Consider the following 18,330-nt stretch of genomic DNA (forward strand, 5'->3'; position numbering starts at 1 on the left):
TCGGTATCTGTCAACCGCAGCATACTACACATATTAATCATTAGTTTGTGCTTGTGGCAGCTGTTCTTCTTTGCTGAAACTGTTTCTTTGAGATGCATGATCTTCTTAACATGTTAAATAATTGTCACATTTTTGTTACTCTAAACAGTGTGGTCTGAGTTTATAGCGCTCTTTTCTATAGCCAAAAGACTTGGGCACCCGCATTTATTTTTATAAGTATCAGTAAATCAATAAATCGACATGTATTGACTTAGGCACTTATTTCACGACCTTCTTTCCCATTAGGTTTACACTATTTGTTTTCCTTCCTCTCTCCAGTGCGCCCCAGGGTGGCTGTGGCTACAATGTAGCTTGCCATCACCAGTGTGTGAATGGGTGGATGACTGGATATGTAAAGCGCTTTGGGGTCCTTAGGGACTAGTAAAGCGCTATATAAATACAGGCCATTTCCCTCTTTACCGCATCCTGTTCTTATCTATATTTTATGACATATATCCAGCATATGGGTGTGTGTAGAAGTACTAACATCACTTGGTTAGGAGTTATTTTTGTGCAAGTACATATAAATTTAGATTCAAATGTACACTGAATTCTCAAAGTATATTAAATTGCCAAATATATATATAAGTGTAACGCTACAGCATCAACCCAGAGTTATACATCTGGGGGGAGTGAGGTGTTTTATGCAATGCTGAGACTCATGTTGGCAAACAGAAAAAGGAAAGGAAAGATTCTCTTCACGCTCGAGGAAAACCTTAAACTTTCTGCACAGATGTGTAAAAACAGGCAAATCTAGAACTGAAGTGTTAAAGAGAATATGGCAAACAGCCAGAGATAGTCTAATATTTATTCAAGGCACTGGTGCTGCTTTCCAAACACTGAGCTTTTATTCCCTCCTACAAAACACACATACACCCTTTCACTACTTTCTCTTTCCTTCTTGCAGCTGTGAGATTTTCATCTCAAGTTGGTATTCATTTGGAGCAGCAGTCCATGTGCCCTCAGATCAGCATTGGGGAGGATCATTTCCCAGGTGGACTCAAAATATAATACAGATGAAGTAATGTTATTGTGAAAAGAAAAAAAGAGTGTATAATGAGAATGACCCCAACATTTTCTCTGTAAATAGACATTAAAGGAACACTTAAACAGCACATAAACAATAAGGACTATTGTATTGTAAGCCGTATAAGATGTATATTTAACCACTTATGTGTCCTTCAGGATTTTATATCATGTCACAGTTCCACATTGCTGAGTTGGCAAGAAGGGGCACTGTGAAAAAGGTGGCTGGACCATCTCCTCAGAATGTTGCTTATCAAATAGGCCCAGCATTCAACTTCAGAATCAACACAAGGTGAGGTGCTGTGCTTTGAAATGTGTGAGTGAACACCGACACCTAGTGGTTTATCTGGTTTAATGCCGTTTACCCTGTCCATGGTCCTGACCATCAAAGGCGCGATTACCTGCTCCACCCCTTTCCTTTTGTGACCCATCTTTAACTTCCACACAAATCACACACAGAATAAAACTTTCGTGTTGCAAGAGATGTCGATAGGTTTCATTTTATAACAGAGTCATTAATAACAGTCTAAAAAAATCAAGAAAGTTCATACATTCTGATCGATCCGCTGATTTTTAATTGAAAAAAATATTCTGAGGGTTTAATAACTGTGCACCCTTTATGCTGCAGGTCAGCCTATCCGCTTGGATTGCCGGAGGAGTTTGCATTTGTGGCAGTGCTGCGCATGAGTGGCAGCACCGTAAATCAAAACTGGAATATCTGGCAAATGCAAGATGTGAACGGCGACGAGCAGATGGCCGTCAGGCTCAACGGGGAATCCAAGTCGTTGGAGTTTACTTTCACAGCGCTAAACGGAGGGAGGCAGACTGTCGTTTTCAGCCCCCTGGGGTTTCTTTTCAATGACCAGTGGCACAGAGTGTTCCTGGAAATCAGCAGGGACTCTGTGGCCCTTTTCGTGGACTGTGTCCTGATCGATTCTCAGGATATTCCACCCAGACTAGAAGTCAGCCTTGATGGCTTCACGTTAATAGGAAAGCTCAAGGATAACCCGGTGGTAGCAGTTCCGGTATGTCTCTTTTAGGACTAAATTTAGTACTAAAGTTGATGGAATTCGCCCACTTTCAGACCCATATATTGTAGGGAACAGTACTTTAGGATTTAACACCATAATTGGTCTTAGACCTAATATATTTCGATTCATAATGTTTCTTATTTCATTACAGATCATTTCCTTTTCTTTCTTTCTTTCTTGTTACTGTGGGCTATGCTTCAAGCTACACAAAATATAGTATGGCAGATTGTTAAGTACATAAAAGACACACTTCCCTGATACATAATGACTTTTCATTATTTATAATAGAAAAGTAGAATTCATAATTGTTTTGATTGACCACCCACGTGACCCCAGGCCTACACTTTTTCACATGTCTTCATTCTGATGTACAAATCTTTTGCGTTTATTCCCATAAACTTCAATATAGTGACATTACAACTTAAATATTTTTCAAGTGATTGCAGCGCCAAAGCTTTTACTATGAAAACAACAACAAAAACGCCCCCAAACAGTCTTTTATTTATATGCACAGGAGTTCTTCCTTCCGGGCGCCCGTTAGCAAGGTTTTCCAGCATCCTGTTTGGTAGTCTGTGGTCTCCTCATCCAAACTTTACTGATTATTATTATTATTATTATTATTATTATTATTATTATTATTATTATTAATTGTTTATGTTCGGATATGCTCCCTATCCATAAGCATGAACTTATTCGATAGTTTTAGTTTTTTGGTTTTATTCTTTAAATATTTTTTTTGTCTTATCCTAACTGACGATATATTATTAAAGGGCCTAACCTTTGGGACACAGACTGTACTGTACTTTCACGGTATTGTGCTAATTAACAGTATTTTTTTTCTATTTCTCTAGGTTGAACTGCAGTCAATGCTGATTCACTGCGATGTGACTCGAGCCCGGAAGGAGGAATGTTATGACCTCCCAGCCGGGGCATCGGTAAGAATGATCAGTTGTAATGAAGAGGGGGGAATGGGCCAAAACAGCGTCCAGGATTTGCGCTTCACAGAACAAGTTGCTGACCACGATTATCTCTTTGTGTCTTTAATTTAATTTAATTTTTTCATTCTTCTATAAAGATAAACGGAAACACTAAATGTTGAATAAAATTCATTTTGGGTCGTAGCAGAGGTTAAATAAACCGCTGATCCTGCCTATTGGTAGTGTCAGCAATGTAGCCCCTCCCTGTGGTGTTCCCCTGCAAACCCTCCAATCACTTCCTGTAACCGGTCATTGTATGAATATACATGAGCCACTGAAAGCTATGGGACCTTTGGCCGTCTAGACAGCTCTAGCCGGAGTCAGTTGGGTTATTTTACAGGGGGCTCCTTCAACCCAACAAACTCCAGAGAAAGGACTACAACTTTTACCTTTCCTGCACAGGGGAGATCATGACAGGGGCCCAGCGCATTAAAGGGCCATTTCTGGTGCTGCTCTTGCAGCTTGTCCTTATTTGCTCCTCTCAAGTAAGTCTCATTATGTTTCTCTCTCTCCCTGTTTTCTCTATTATGTCTGTAGACAGATGTGGCAGAAGTGCTGGTAAGTTCTTCTGCAAGCATGCATGTCAAACAAAAAAATTATTTACCTGCAATTATGCTTAGACTGGGATTTCTTTCTTCAGTTAATTTGTTTGAGCATCAATCTGTTGTGGAAAATGCAAGACTTTCAGCTTTCATTTAAATTGGTTCTTTGTTTCAGTGTTTTGTCAGCTACTGAATAATTTAAAGCCGAAATTCTGTTTCAGTATTTCAGAGACAGTCCTGTCTATAACATGGCAGTGCACCTGTTCTTGCTCTTTTCATATTGGCTTTTGTCAGAGGGACAAAATTGTTGGGTATTTATCAGAAACGTAATCAGATATTTTCCTATTACATTACAATTAATTTCATTATACATAGAATAACCAAGGACCCCCTGGCACCCCTGGACCTGCAGGTGTCCCAGGAATTGACGGCATTGCTGTAAGTGCTTATAGTTTTTCACCATTGTCAGTATAATCTGTCAGACAAATAGTTCAGTGTTTGGACCCCCGAAAGTATTAAATCTCTTTTGTTTCAGGGAGAGAGGGGAGACGATGGCGAAGACGGTCCTCCTGTAAGTATTACATATAGTGAGAGATTTAAGTAATTGTATCAATTGTGTGTCTTTTTCACTGAATATCTGTAACCTTTGTTAGGGACCCAGCGGAGATGCAGGTAAACCTGGCTCTGCAGGATTACCTGGAATTCCTGGAAATGATGTGAGTGAAGTATATTTTGTACTATTAGGATCAGCATTATTTTATAAAGTTATCAAGAAACCCTGAAATCTGCAAAGGGGGTGGGACCACAAGGTGTGTTCCTCCCACATTATAGGTCATGTTTGCACGTTAGACTTTTGGAGTGACCACTGAAATTTTAGATGTAGAAGGGGATCTTAGTGCATGTGTGCAAAAATTTGAGGAATTTATTTGACAGGATGAACGAGTCCCAGTTTCCTTTGCATCACGGCCTGCATGTTTTAGGTTCCTTTCAGAGTTTAACAGTGGGTTAGGAAAACACAAAAGCCCATATTATGCTTACATTTTGGTCTTTAGGTGAATTCACTTTCACTTTAGAAGTTTAAACAGACCAAATCAGTTACTTAATTCAAAATATAAGATAAAAAAAGTCACTGCCTATATAGAAACTGCACCCAAAGTGACAAACAATAGGAGCTTTGTTTGGCAGGCCACTGTTGGTGTCTCCTGTTGAAAATTCTCAAAACAGTGTGGAATGATTTCTTTCAGTGTCGTGTTTGAAAAGAGCCAGAGGAATGTTGCAGTCCTAAAGTTTTGCCCTCTGACCTGGCGCTTATATTTTCTTGTGTGCTCGATAATTTGAAAACCCTTTTGTGGACGGAGCAGAGAAGCGTGAACTAAAATTCTGGGGTGTTAAAGTCAAGTTATTCCCACTTCCGACAGAATAGAGCAGAATTCCTCCCACACAAGTATTTTGATGGTGTAACATATGGGGATCAGCTGATCAATTTGGAAATATCGACTGGGATGGTGGGGTGAAAGGCATTTCCTTTTGACATCATAAGCAACATATTTAAATTCTGAAAGTGTCTTTTTTAAATATAAGAGCAAAACAGGCACTTGATTTGTTTTGAGATTTGCCACGATGTGTTAATTTCACTCGATGACTCTTCTCTGCAGGGTTTGACAGGCCCCATTGGAGATCCTGGGCCTGACGGTCCCCCCGGACAGAAAGTGAGTGACTAATGAGCCTTTGCTTGCCTGCTTCAGAGACTGTCAGTGAAATGGTGCCAAGCTGCTGTCCAGTCTTTTGGCATGGCAGAAAGAGCCGCAGTGCATAAACCAATTCCTCATGACAAATGAGACTTAATCCTGCAAGTCTTCTGTGTAATCCCCATGAGGCACGAAGCCCCAACATCTTTCCTCATTAGGCTAAACATTGCTTGGCCGAGTGGGCCCAGCTCAGTCATGTGATGAGCTGAAGGAATGTTAATTTGAACTGTTTGCAGGCTCAAATAGCTCAGTTTTACCTGAAAATGGAATTTCATACCTAATCCTGAAGTTTATGTTTGTTTTTTAGGGGGAACCTGGGAAACCTGGACCTCGTGGAGCAGCTGTAAGTAACATTTCCTCTTGAACCCCACCAGTCACAGGAAATAGCCAATCGAGGCCACCTGGAAGTCATATGATATAGAAGCTGTCTAAATTTTAGTGTTTAAGTCATTGCTATGTTCACCAAACCCTGTACATCACTCATATTGAATCATATTGTACGTCTCCTCAGGGTGTTGGGCCAGATGGACCCCTTGTAAGTAATTTGTTTACACAACAAATACAAGTTCCTGTAATTCTAAAAGTTTAAATTATTTTGTATTCAACATGTGTCAATAATACTGAATGGTCTGAAATGTGAGCAGGGGCCACCGGGACCTGGAGGACTTCCGGGTGAATTGGGAAAAGCTGGACCACCTGTGAGTAGAGGCAGAGAAAAAGGACCATTGTCGTTCTTTTTTTATTGAGACAGTGAGGAGGATACAAGAGAGTATCTTTCATGATTACAAACTGATAATATAAAAGAAGAAGAAACTACTGTTACAGCCATTTCCTTATTCACAAGAAATAGCCACAGCAGGTAGCTCCATATGTTTGATCTGGCAGCCCTTACTGATACATCCTCAAAAGGATTTTTGCATCCTTCCAGGACCTCACCAGGGGTCTTTAGCTTATTAGGCAAATGCGTAAACCACCAAAAATACATAAACATATAAAAGTTGCATTGTACATCTCTACACCCTGTAGGTATGATGCGTTAATACCCCTATAAAGCGACAAAATATATATGTGCACATGCAGAATGCATTCACATCCACACACACTGTTACCAACCTGAAAGTATCATCTAATCAATTCAGTTTTCTTTTTATTACAAATAATTATTTTGTCTAAAAAGAAAGTCAACCCCCAAAAATGTAAATCATATTTTTCAATCAAAGACGGACTTTTGGCTTTTTAAAATAAATCATAATATACATTTCTAATCACAGTAAATATATTTTGTCCTATGAAACATGAAACAGTACATTAAATATCCAAAAGAAAAAAATCCACATTCCTGTGACCCAGCTGTGCTACAGTTTATTTTGTATATACCGATATAATTGACACAATCAGAGTCAAAATCTAGTGATTTAAAAATCCCTGTTAATAGTTTGGTTGTGTTCTGTAGATAATAATCCACATCTTTTATTCTGAAAATCAAATTGCAAGCTGGTAATGTTGGTTTGCATGTGATTAAACGTCAAGAAATACCTTGCTGTACTTTTATCCTCTTGCATGTTAGCAATTATACACCATGTGCACACCTTCCCTGTGTAGACTTGATGTGTTTACACCTCTTATCACAGGGGGCCATGGGTGTGAGAGGGCCACAGGGACCTCGTGGACCAGCAGGGCCCAGAGTAAGTGATTAAAGGTTCATTTGGGATTTGATGAAATTTCCAAACTTTCTAGATGTACATGTTAAAGCCATTAGGTTTAATTGGTTAGTTGCCATCAATAAACACTGTTGTCTTTCTTTTAGCGTATTTACAAGCTCCTCTAATCACTGATGATGTTGAATTATGAAAATGTTAACTGCAGTTTTCACTCCATTTCAGGGTGCTTCTGGAGTGCTTGGCAGCACTGATCTGGTAAAATTACTTTCCGTATTTCTTGTTTTGTTTTTACACTAGATTTTAGGAATACTTTCTGACTTTTATTGTGTTGCTTAGTGTCCCAACTCCTGTCCACCTGGGACCTCGGGACATCCTGGTCTTCCTGGCATGAAGGTGAGTAGAAGTCACTTTTGTTTGCTCTGAAATCACATTAGTATCCCAAAATAGTGTTGTTGTTGTTTTTAATAGATCTGCCTTGTTTTTAGGGCCACAAAGGCGCAAAGGGTGAAGCAGGAGAACCTGGGAAACAAGGACACAAGGTAAAATATGTTAATGCTTGCAAACTGAAATCTACTCCACGACTATGTCCAGCCATATGAACTGATATAAACACTCGGCACATAAACAAAGTGAATTTATACTCCTATAACTGTGTAAATAATCACTAAAAACACCGAATTTCCCCCTGCAACTGTCACACCGTTGCACATCGGGGAAAAAAATGCGCGTGACTTAAACTTTAAAAAATTGATTCCCGACACCACTGAGACAAGGATTATTTGTGCTGCTCAATTTCAAGAGGAAGTGATACAAGCTTGTGTGTAATTTCTCTGACTCCTTGTCATGCACGGGCGATGATTTATTCGAAATGACATTCAAGCAGATCTAGCTTCTCCCTGTAATGTGTCCACGCACTATATAAATGGAAATGAGTCTGGGGCTATCTCCCTTTATCACCCCCATGCCAGGATATGATTTACTGTCAGCTTGCACTCCTTCGCTGAGAGTGATTTTCTCCTTCACTGAAAGTTTCATTTGAGGCGCCTTTTGCCTGCCTGCAATTCACACAACTCTCACACGCAAAGATATTTACAGTTAACAACAGAACGGCACTGTGCGGGGCTTTAAGAGTATTATCTCACGATATTTGTAAGTAATGTTGAAGTAGAGAATAAGTAAATGTTGCGTTTATATGGAAGAAACTGGCATGATGTAGAAAGCAATGCTATTTATATAAAAGCATGGGGTGTATTTGCATTTGAAGTCGAAGGAGACAATGGTAATCTAAATTGCATATTACATATGACATATGACCCAACTCCAACCTTCAGCCAACATGAAGACTATTGTTTCATTCACTCAAAAAAAAAATAAAAATCCAATCACCAGAAAATCAAGACATTTTTTGAATGATTTAACAGTCTAGATAACTTTTATCTTCTTGAAGAGCAAGAATATTGTCCAAATAGAAGAATATGAATTCTGAATCTTACATCAGATGGTAGTTGATCAAGCACTACTAATTTCTCTCATAATGAAAGCAGCGGCTGACCTGTTTGACTGCATTAGTTTTGGCTTGTTATGTAACATTTCATTATCATCCATATATTGTTTACATATTTTAATTGCTGGTTTTGATTCACATATTTAAAAGAATAAATTGCCCTTTTTAACAAGAGAAAATGTGCTCCGCTCTGGTCCTGATAAATATCTGTCTTAATGGATATGCTTTCTTGGGTGTACCACAGAGGCAGCAGATATATTATTTGTAATTTGCAAAGCTGGGGACCGGTTAAATGCTTGTCTGGTTTCCCCACTTGCAATCCATTAAGAAGTGGGTATTAAACACTTTTCAGAATGGCTGCCCCTATTTTCTAATTAACACACAGTGGATAAGAGCAACATCAATTTGTTTTTTTCTGCAAAAGAAACACGCTGATAGGTTGCCAGTGCCATCACGGTTCACAGTATGCCCACACTCTTATAATGTAGTTAAATTTGCAGCCCAATATTTCATCTGATTAACTAAATATTGCTTTTCAAATGATTTTCTTTCTTTTTTCACTCATCGAGGGCGCGGAAGGAGAGCAGGGAAGTCCAGGGGAGGTTGGAGCCCAAGGACCGAGGGTGAGATACAGTGCTTAATCAGTGAATTAAGAGTCTTTCAAGCTACAATTTGGTTGTTACTGTTCTGTGTTCTGTTAATATGCTCACCAGGCATCTGCTTAACCTGTTTGTTGATCCAGGGACCTCAGGGAATTCGTGGAGCTATGGGAATGATGGGCCCAAAGGGAGAGAGGGTAAATGTTTCTTTCATTTTAAAGCCCACGACACCATGTATGTAAACAGTAATTGGTAAATCATTTAAATAAACCCTAATTTTGAAATTAAATATTCTTAAAAGATAAAATATAAGTTCTGGAGAAAATATGAGTTCATTTTGAATTTGATACCATGAGTTCATTAAAAAAAATGGACCAGTAGTCACAAATAAAGTGAAAAAAGTTTAGCAATTAAAAAGAGATGAACTTATTTGATTGGCAAACGAACAGTAACATGATCCATAAATTGAATGAGTCTTGTCTTGAATAATATTGTTGAGGGCACTGCATTAATAAAAAGACATTATTCTATAGTGTAGATGCTGCAGTCGCCCACAAGCACTTATGAAAACAGTTGGCAGTAAACACAATTTTTTTTTCTTGCATCCATAAATGCAAAGTGAAAAGATAGCCTAAAAAGGATCCAGAAATGTTGTTCAATTGCAGTTAATTTGAAACAAAATGATCAATAACTATCCTGTGGTTGGAATATATTCCTGAGCAAAAGGACCGTGTGGCTTGTTATTAGCACTTAGCTCAAAAGCCAGCATTGCTTATGGTATTAATGGTGTGACATCGGTACAACTGATGGGACATGGGTAACTTGCACATCTGTGAAGGCGCAAATAGTGCCAAATTATATTTCAGGATATCATATGTTACTATTATCAATATTATCATATTTTATGAGTATTGTCTTGCTTATTTCAGCAAGACAATACCAAACTACTCCCATGTCTTACAGTAGCATAGCTACACAGATAAAGACTGCGGGTGCTAGCTTAACTGATTGCAGTCCAGACATGTCACTGATTTAAAAAACACTGTGTTGGCTTTATAATATGCCACATTATAAAACCAACACAGGGTTAACATGACCTGAAGATAAAAGTGGACAGAGCCTTTCAGTCTGTTGCACCAAGGCTGTGGAACAGTTTACCACTACAATTATGTTTGCTTGACTCTGTGGATTCTTTTAAAAAACAGTTAAAAACTCTTCTGTTCAAAACAGCCTTTTGTTGATCTACATATTTTATATTTTTTTACATTATTTACATTTGATCTTTTACATTGTATATAATGTCTATTGATTTTATTGTTTATTTTAATATTTTAATATTTCTGTACAGCGCTTTGTGATTGCCTGTCTGTGATAAGCGCTTAATAAATAAAGTTTACTTACTTACTTACTTACCTGCCACAACATTTCCCAAACACACTAGCTAGATTTAAAATTCAAGATCATGTGTTTAAATTGTTTTCTTGTTTTTTTTTTAAATAGTCTGTGCTGTATTTTATTGTACTTAAAATATCGTAAAAAGACTTTACTAAAAAAAGAATCAAGATCAATCATGTTTAATTGGTAAAGTGTTGTAATTAAATGATATTAATACCTATTTTGTTCTCTGGCAGGGACCTCGAGGTCCTGATGGAGATCCAGGTCCACAGGGTGTTGCAGGGGCAGCTGTAAGTTTGTTTCAATGTAAATACATTTGTGGTTCATAAAGTTACCAAAACTAGAATGAGAGGCAGAGGGTTCATGCTCCTCTTAAGTTGAACTTGGGTTTGGGAGACAAGTATCCACTCTCCTTTCATGATTATGCTTAAATCTCTTAAAGCTTAGAGCTAGCATTGGATCAGGTGACCCTGAACAATTCATTAGTTATGCTGCTATAGACCCAGGCTGCTGGGAGGACTTCCCATGAAACTCTGAGCATTTCCTCTGCACTCCTCCTGTTTTCACTCCTGATTTGTTTATATGCAAATACTGAATGTCATTACCTTTAGTGTACTCTTTCTCATAGTTTGCATTTTGTCCTGTTTGTTCTCCTCGGTCTCTACGTTCCTTTTTTCTCTCTCCTCTTTCTCTTATTGCTCATTGTGGATTGCCTGAATATTGAGGGGTCTTTACCTTGCTATATTGTATATAAGTCCCTTTGGCAGACTTGTTGTAAAACGGAGCTACATAAATAAGATTGCTTTGAACTAAAGATGACATGTAAATATAACCTGACAACTTATTTCAGGGGGATGTAGGCCAAAGAGGTGCTATGGGTGAACCCGGGCCTAAAGGCGAACAAGTAAGCAGCAGCACTTTATCATCACAGATATGAATATTTTCATAAATAAAACATAAGAATAACTAGACTGTTTGTTTACAGCCATTAGAAACTATTGACCGTTGGGTTGCTTTGTTGTTTAGGGTACTCAAGGACCAAGAGGACTCACGGGCGTTCCAGGTCCCAAGGGCGAGTCTGTGAGTGTTGTATCAGTGATGACAAATAATCCTGTGATTATCAGATAGTGCACATTGTGAGCAAACCATGCATTGTTCTTTCTCTCCTTTCTCATCAGGGCTTACCAGGTGTGGATGGTCGTGAGGGTATTCCTGGAATGCCTGGAGCAAAGGTTTAGCATTATTACGCTGTTTAATAGTTATAACTTGTGTTATAACTTGCAATATTATAGAAAGTAAACATCTATTTTTCTCAGTAGATTAATTTTTTGCTCTGTTTCCCTGTAGGGAAGCGTTGGGAAGTCAGGCATCCCTGGAGAGGTTGGACTTCAAGGGCTTCCGGTGAGTATGACCTCTGAACTCAAACTGTCACAACTAAGTCATTTCAACGGGTACAGTTTATCTAAGCTCACATATTTTCTCTGGGTTTACATTTCAGTAAAGAACTGTTGGGTCGCATCTTATAATGAATATTACACAGTGCGCATATAGTGGACAGTGCTGTCAGGTAGTGATTACTGTCATCCTCAGGCACAACTGCCAGAGCAGAGTTTTGATGTGTCAAGTTTAGGGAATTTATGAGAATCATCTTGAAATTTCGAATGATTGCAAAAGCCTTACGAGTTATTATCTTCTTATTTGTGTCAAAATGTAATTATATCCACTAATCCAGCTTGTATCCTCTCTTACCGTTATGGTGATGTTCATTTTAAGAAGGGTACATTGCTCCTCTGATTGAAAGCAGTTTTCCTTTTTCTAGTGTCGTATATAAATGCATGTCCTCTGTTTTTAGGGTTTGCCTGGTGTACCTGGACCAAAAGGCACAAGTGGCCCTAAGGTGTTTTTCCTGATCAATATATATAAAAAAACAAAGATTTTTCAGTTGTTAATTGGTTTTTATTATTTTTTCTCTTAAATTGTTACTATCTGAAATAAGCTTTGATGTTTCTATACAGGGAGATTCTGGTAACCCAGGCCTTTCTGGAGCAATAGGATCTGCTGGCAAACTCGTAAGTATGAACAGGGATTGTGGAAACATCAGTATAGCTAGTGTCATCTCTGTTATGACACTGTATCGTGTTACTGCAGGGTGAGCGTGGAGAACAGGGAGAGCTGGGATCTGTCGGGCCCATTGGTGAGCCTGTAAGTGTTTTTTTTCCCAAGAAGAATTTCTGTTATGCTTGTGCTTTAGATTTAAACTTTACTCCATTTCACCTTCTTATCATCTTCTTTTTGACCTACAGGGAGATAGAGGACAGCAAGGTCCTGCAGGTCCCGCTGGAAAGCCAGGTCCCCGGGTATGTTATAAAGAAAAATTCATTAGACTGTAATTGTTAAGTGAATCATTTTGATTGGGAAAACATTTATTCTTTTTTTTTTTTTTTTTTTTTTTTAGCTTATTTTAGCTTACATTCTTACCTTATTTGGGAAAATGCATCACTTTAAAAGGCCTGGCAGCCAATGTGTCCCCAACAAACAACAACAGCAATCAGTAGAAAAGCTGGTAGACTACATTCCTTAATTATCTATAGATTTTTAAAAAAAACTTTGAATGAAAGAAACCAAAGAGAGGGAAACTTCAGACTCTAAAGTCCTGGCTGTTGTTTAGCTGGAATGTCTCAGAGAATAGATGGAGGCCGGATCTCACACAAGGTCTATTTTCACAGTAAGGGGAGACCAAGCAGCGGGCTGAAAGAGCTCTCTGTTCTCCTGGCATTCCTCAGAAAGCCGGACGGTGATCAAAGGGAGAATGGCACACACACAAACACGCCGGAGAGAATGACTAGCAATGCTAAGCTTTACGACAGTTACTTCTAAGCATGGTGTCAGGGGGGCCTGTGCTGGACATTTTGTTTCTTTATCCTTGCTTAAATGTTTCGACTTCTCCGATGTACATTTTTTTTTTTTATAGGGACCCAAAGGTGACCCTGGTCTTCCTGGTCTCCCAGGTCCTCCTGGTCTGCCTGGAATAAAAGGAGAAAGGGTAAGTAAATAAAAAAATTCAGACAATTTGCTTAAAAAATGCTAAAAAAGGTAAAAATGGACTCAATAATCAACAACAACCAGCTGATCGGCTCCCTCTAGAGTATACAAATGGAATATTTTGTACTTCTGAGTTTTGCATGGCGTCTTCATCTGTTTTTATAAATTGCAGGGAGATCGTGGAGAACCAGGACCCAAAGGAGAGCAAGTAGGAATGAATTAATTCTCTCTTAACAGGAAAATACTGAATTTAAATAACAAATGGGTTTCTTTGCATAGATTATTTGAAAACTTTTTCCTTTCTTTTCACAGGGAGTTCAAGGTGATGAGGGAAATCCAGGAGAAAAGGGGGATGTTGTAAGTGGTTACACTAACCCTAACAGGATAAATCTGACATATTTTACACGTTCACTCTTACCAAAGCACATCTGTAATGTTTCCAACATTTGTGTTTGTTATTTTTGTCACAGGGTGACTCGGGAGAACCCGGCCCTAAAGGGGAAGTGAGTTGAAATTCGTTGTTTTTAACCTTAATAGCATCTCCGTTTTCCTTTTGTGCCGAGTGACTGACAATGTGCTGAGGTTTTAAAATGCTTCTAGTCTAAAAGCTATTGTCTTTTTAGGTTGGGAACCCCGGTGAGGCTGGCAGAATAGGTCCCGAGGGAAGTCGAGGACAGCCTGGCATTGAAGGACCACCTGGCACACCTGGACCTCGGGGCATGCAGGGAAACAGAGGCCCACCTGGAGTCAGAGGAACACAGGGTCCTGCGGTAGGTCCAAGAGAAAGTAGTTACCACTCATGAACCAAACTCTCGGGCCTAAGGCTTACAATTAACTGTAAATGTAATAAATAAAATAGTCAAATTGTAAATACATAAATAAATAAATGTTACTACATAAAATAACAATTTTGTCTTATATAAATGGTTTTCAGCAGAAGTGATGTGAACCCAGCTAAAATTTCATTATCTGTCATTTGTTTCTTCAAGTGGTTTCTAAAATGAATCAAGGATTTGCCTTATGTGTTACATAGTATGCAAACATGCCACATTTTCCACAGCTTTAGAAAGCAAAAACACAATCAATCCATATAATGCAATGATTTCAGTGTATATTTAGTGTTTTACTTTAAAAAAAAGCCACAAAGAATTCTAAGTATAATTAATAAGTGAATGAAAAAACAATATAATACTCAGATAGAACTTGAACAAAACTTTAAGACTGTGAAATGATAAATCTATAGGATACAACAGATGTATGGTGGCCCTGAGAGGTCAAATGCACTGCAACTAAAAAAACCCCCAAAACAAAACAAAAACCCCCCACAAAACACCAGCGAGTAGAAAAACGCTGCAAAAGCTCATGAAACAAAACAGGCATGTTTCTGAGGAGACAATAACGTGACATGCAGAAGTTGACAGAAACCAAAGCATGTGCAGGATCGCTCTGAGACGCTTTAAAAGAAGCGGAAGATTCATTTGGGGAGAGGGAGAAAAAGATGCAGGTACTGTGTGTTTTAGTCACATGATTCATTAAATACTGTAGCTACATGCTTTCTATTAGCCGCTTACTGTTAGCTTGTAACGCCTGCAGCTGTTCTGTCACGTTAATGTTTCCCAAAAACACTTTGTTGTGTTTTTGTGATTTTTTTTTTAAAGTCGCAGTACTTTTGACCTCCCAGCGCCACCGTACCTGGGCCTAGATTTGAACTGCGGGCGTTGTTTCTTTGAGCTCACTGCGTCATAATGCCATTCATTTATTTTTTAGAAATAAATTTATGCATGTAGGTATGTATTTATTTTTTAAAATGTATTTAGGAAGTAATTATATAATCTCACATATTTTTTTCCTCAGAATAATAATAAGCAGGTTAATGAAAAAAACACATTGTAAGGCTTTAAGTTAATATAGGGTTCATCACAGCCATACACACTTTTATTATTTTGATGGCTTTGATATACTAATAATACTGCAAAATAAATAATAACACAGACGAGTGTCATATAGCAACAGTGAGTACACCAAACTCCAAAATTCAAGATGCTCCTGAAATACTGTTTCAGTGATATCTTAGAAGTTTCTGCACCCACCTGATACTTCAGTCTGCGTGAAGTGAATCCCCACTTGCCCCCGGCTTGCCGGTGTTCTGGCATCCCTCTACAGGGAGGTGAGCAAAAGGAATGCTTCCTTATCAAGATCAGTGAAATCCCAAATTCAAATTCAACACCTGTGCGGTTGTAAGGGGAACACTTGTATCTCCACAAATGTCAACTTTTCAAGAGAGGAGTAAGTAAGCCTGGTATTCTGCTCTACCGCTGTGCACTTTGTGTTTGTTAATCCTGTTATATAAGCCTAAGAACAGCAGTGTTTTCTCAACATAAAGAGGACTTAATAATGTTTCATTTTAAGATGGTCTGCTTCACTGTTGAGTCTCTGCATTAAATGCCTTAAACTCTGTCATGAAATCTATTAAGTCGTCTTTTTCCTTCTTCCCTTCTAGGGTAAACAGCCAAGTGATCAGCACATCAAACAAGTTTGCATGCGAGTCATGCAAGGTAAGAAAAGATAGGCCTTTGACCCCATTTATCACTCCCCCGTGCCTCATTTCATGACTTTAATACGTCCCAGAATGCCTCATTACACAACCACACACAGAGCCACGGCTGCATTTTCTCATTTATCCGGGTGGTTGCTGAATACTCTGAAGTTGAAAAAGCGAAGGTCTCATAGCCAAAACATGAAATAAGCTTCAGCCTTTGTTTATTTGATGGATGAAAGATCCCTCCTCCGAGTTTTAGAAATGTTTCACCGAAGTCACAACCTCTGTTCTCTTCATTCTTTTGCTCTTACGTCTTCACAACTCATCTCCTATCCTCATGACTATTTTATACCCGATGTGCTGAAAAATTAATTTCACCTCCAGCAGACCTACACTCCTCTGCTCCAAGCAAAGAGTCTGCCTGGGAAGGAAATCTTTAAAAAAAAAAAGGGAAAAAAAAGAGCAGTCGAGCAGCTACAGCATGAATTTTCATCAGGAGCCAGAAAACTGGAATTTTAAGTGCAAAATACCGTGCAGAAGGGAGCCACGGGAGTTTAATATTAGATCCTTTGCACCATGAACATAAATTTTCTGTCACTGATTGCTTGAAATAAAGAATATTATCTCCTTTCTGCTCAATTTACTGGTGTCCTATGGAAAAAGGTTAAAAGCAGGAAAGGCTTGAGGGATATCATGACCACACTTTCACCTCGATCGTGTCCAGTGCTCAAGTTTAAGAGCTGCCACGCGAGAATTGTTTCGGACCTAAGTGTGACATCAGTTTTTAGAAATGAGCCTTCTGGTGACAAATGATTTATTCTCAAGTGTTATGCCTTGAAAGTGCCCTTGACAACTATCAACTAGAGCTGTTGAGAAGCATTCAGTGACTGTTTTTCACCTAATGGTTCATCATGTTTCTGTTGCGCTTCCACAGAACAGCTGGCTCAGTTAGCTGCTAGTTTAAGGAGGCCAGAGTCTGGCATTGCTGGTTTACCTGGAAAACCCGGCCCACCGGGGCCTCCTGGTCCTCCAGGAGACAACGGCTTCCCCGGGCATGCTGGCTCAAGAGGCCTTCCAGGACTCAAAGGGCCACCAGGACAGTTGGGAGCAAAAGGACCCAAAGGTGATGAATGCGCTCTCCTTATTTGCTTTTTAATTAGACATTAAACAAAACAACGGCACAATTCTTTTTTTCTTTTTGTTTTTTGTAAATAAATTATATTATCATTATATATAATACGTCTTACAGGTGACATGGGAGACAGAGGGGCCAGAGGACCCATTGTTCGAGGACCGAAAGGTCAACCTGGACCACCTGGACTTCCTGGTGAGTACATTTTTATGTCTGTATGACTATCATCATGCACAATTACACATTACAAAAGTTAAACAACCTAAAAATAAAATAATAAAGCCTACATTGCTAAATCTAATCTATTGAAAAGCAACCAACAGTCTTTTATAATAAATCATGTGAGTAGCTGTTACATTAAGGATAAATGTTAACCTGTTTGTTAAAGTCAGCAATTAAGTAAAGCATATTTTGTCATCACAGGGGAACCGGGAAGGCCTGGCTATGGCCGTGACGGTCAGGATGGGCAGAGGGGACCTCCTGGCATTCCTGGACAGCTCGGTGTGCCCGGGCCTCCGGGTCCAGCCGGTCCTAATGGTTACTGTGACCCATCAGCCTGCAACCTTCAGGCAGGAGCTGCGCAGCAGTCCTTGGATGTGAAGGGACCTGCAGGAAACTAAGAGACATTCTGGCAAAGAACAGAAAGACTGTCGAATTATCTCCCCTGAGCACACAGCATTTTTCACAGTTTCTTCCCAGGAGCTCTAGCTGGCACAGTGCCTTTGATTCGCTAACCTCTTGTCTTACGAGCATGTTTTGTGCCAGCCACATCTCCATCAGAAGCAGCCAGCCTCTTTGAGTCGTGGAAAAACACACACATATATATATTTTTTTATGCGCTGCAAAAATCTAGCCTGTTCTGGTGTGTTTTTTTTCTACCTGAGAGCTGTTTTGATATATTCAGGACTGTGCTCCCATTTCCGACATATAAAAATGACCAGAAATGGTTGTTTATCCCACTCTCCTTGTACCTCTGCCTGAATTTTCTTTTTGTGGTCTCCCTTAACTAGTTTTCCGAAATAAAAGCTTTTCCTTTTCCTCCACTTTTTCCCAGAACATCTCAAATAATTAACTAAATTAAATCAGGATGAGGAT

General features: G+C 39.0%; 1 protein-coding gene across 1 annotated transcript; it reads left to right on the forward strand.

The window, feature by feature from the left end:
- The first annotated feature begins 1,235 nt into the window (after positions 1 to 1,235).
- Positions 1,236 to 17,855, forward strand: col9a1b (collagen, type IX, alpha 1b). Its single transcript, XM_040001714.1, has 35 exons — positions 1,236 to 1,357; positions 1,694 to 2,090; positions 2,948 to 3,031; positions 3,611 to 3,631; positions 3,991 to 4,053; positions 4,151 to 4,186; positions 4,269 to 4,331; positions 5,271 to 5,324; positions 5,671 to 5,706; positions 5,875 to 5,898; positions 6,008 to 6,061; positions 6,995 to 7,048; positions 7,247 to 7,279; positions 7,361 to 7,417; positions 7,510 to 7,563; positions 9,098 to 9,151; positions 9,271 to 9,324; positions 10,759 to 10,812; positions 11,373 to 11,426; positions 11,549 to 11,602; positions 11,701 to 11,754; positions 11,870 to 11,923; positions 12,375 to 12,419; positions 12,538 to 12,591; positions 12,671 to 12,724; positions 12,826 to 12,879; positions 13,494 to 13,565; positions 13,737 to 13,772; positions 13,877 to 13,921; positions 14,035 to 14,067; positions 14,188 to 14,334; positions 16,065 to 16,119; positions 17,038 to 17,226; positions 17,353 to 17,430; positions 17,659 to 17,855. The coding sequence occupies exons 1-35, from the start codon at positions 1,236 to 1,238 to the stop codon at positions 17,853 to 17,855; spliced, it is 2,589 nt and encodes an 862-aa protein (XP_039857648.1).
- Positions 17,856 to 18,330: the final 475 nt, after the last annotated feature.

Source organism: Simochromis diagramma, unplaced genomic scaffold, assembly GCF_900408965.1.
Source record: "Simochromis diagramma unplaced genomic scaffold, fSimDia1.1 OVJJ01000421.1, whole genome shotgun sequence".
Classification (NCBI taxonomy): Eukaryota; Metazoa; Chordata; class Actinopteri; order Cichliformes; family Cichlidae; genus Simochromis; species Simochromis diagramma.

Bases quoted from the DNA above. Each gene is read 5' to 3' on its own strand.
- col9a1b (XM_040001714.1), top strand. From the start codon at position 1,236: ATGTCACAGTTCCACATTGCTGAGTTGGCAAGAAGGGGCACTGTGAAA. The intron at 3,632-3,990 runs GTAAGTTCTTCT...CATTATACATAG, and splicing joins CAGATGTGGCAGAAGTGCTG to AATAACCAAGGACCCCCTGG. The intron at 12,725-12,825 runs GTAAGTGTTTTT...TTTGACCTACAG, and splicing joins TCGGGCCCATTGGTGAGCCT to GGAGATAGAGGACAGCAAGG.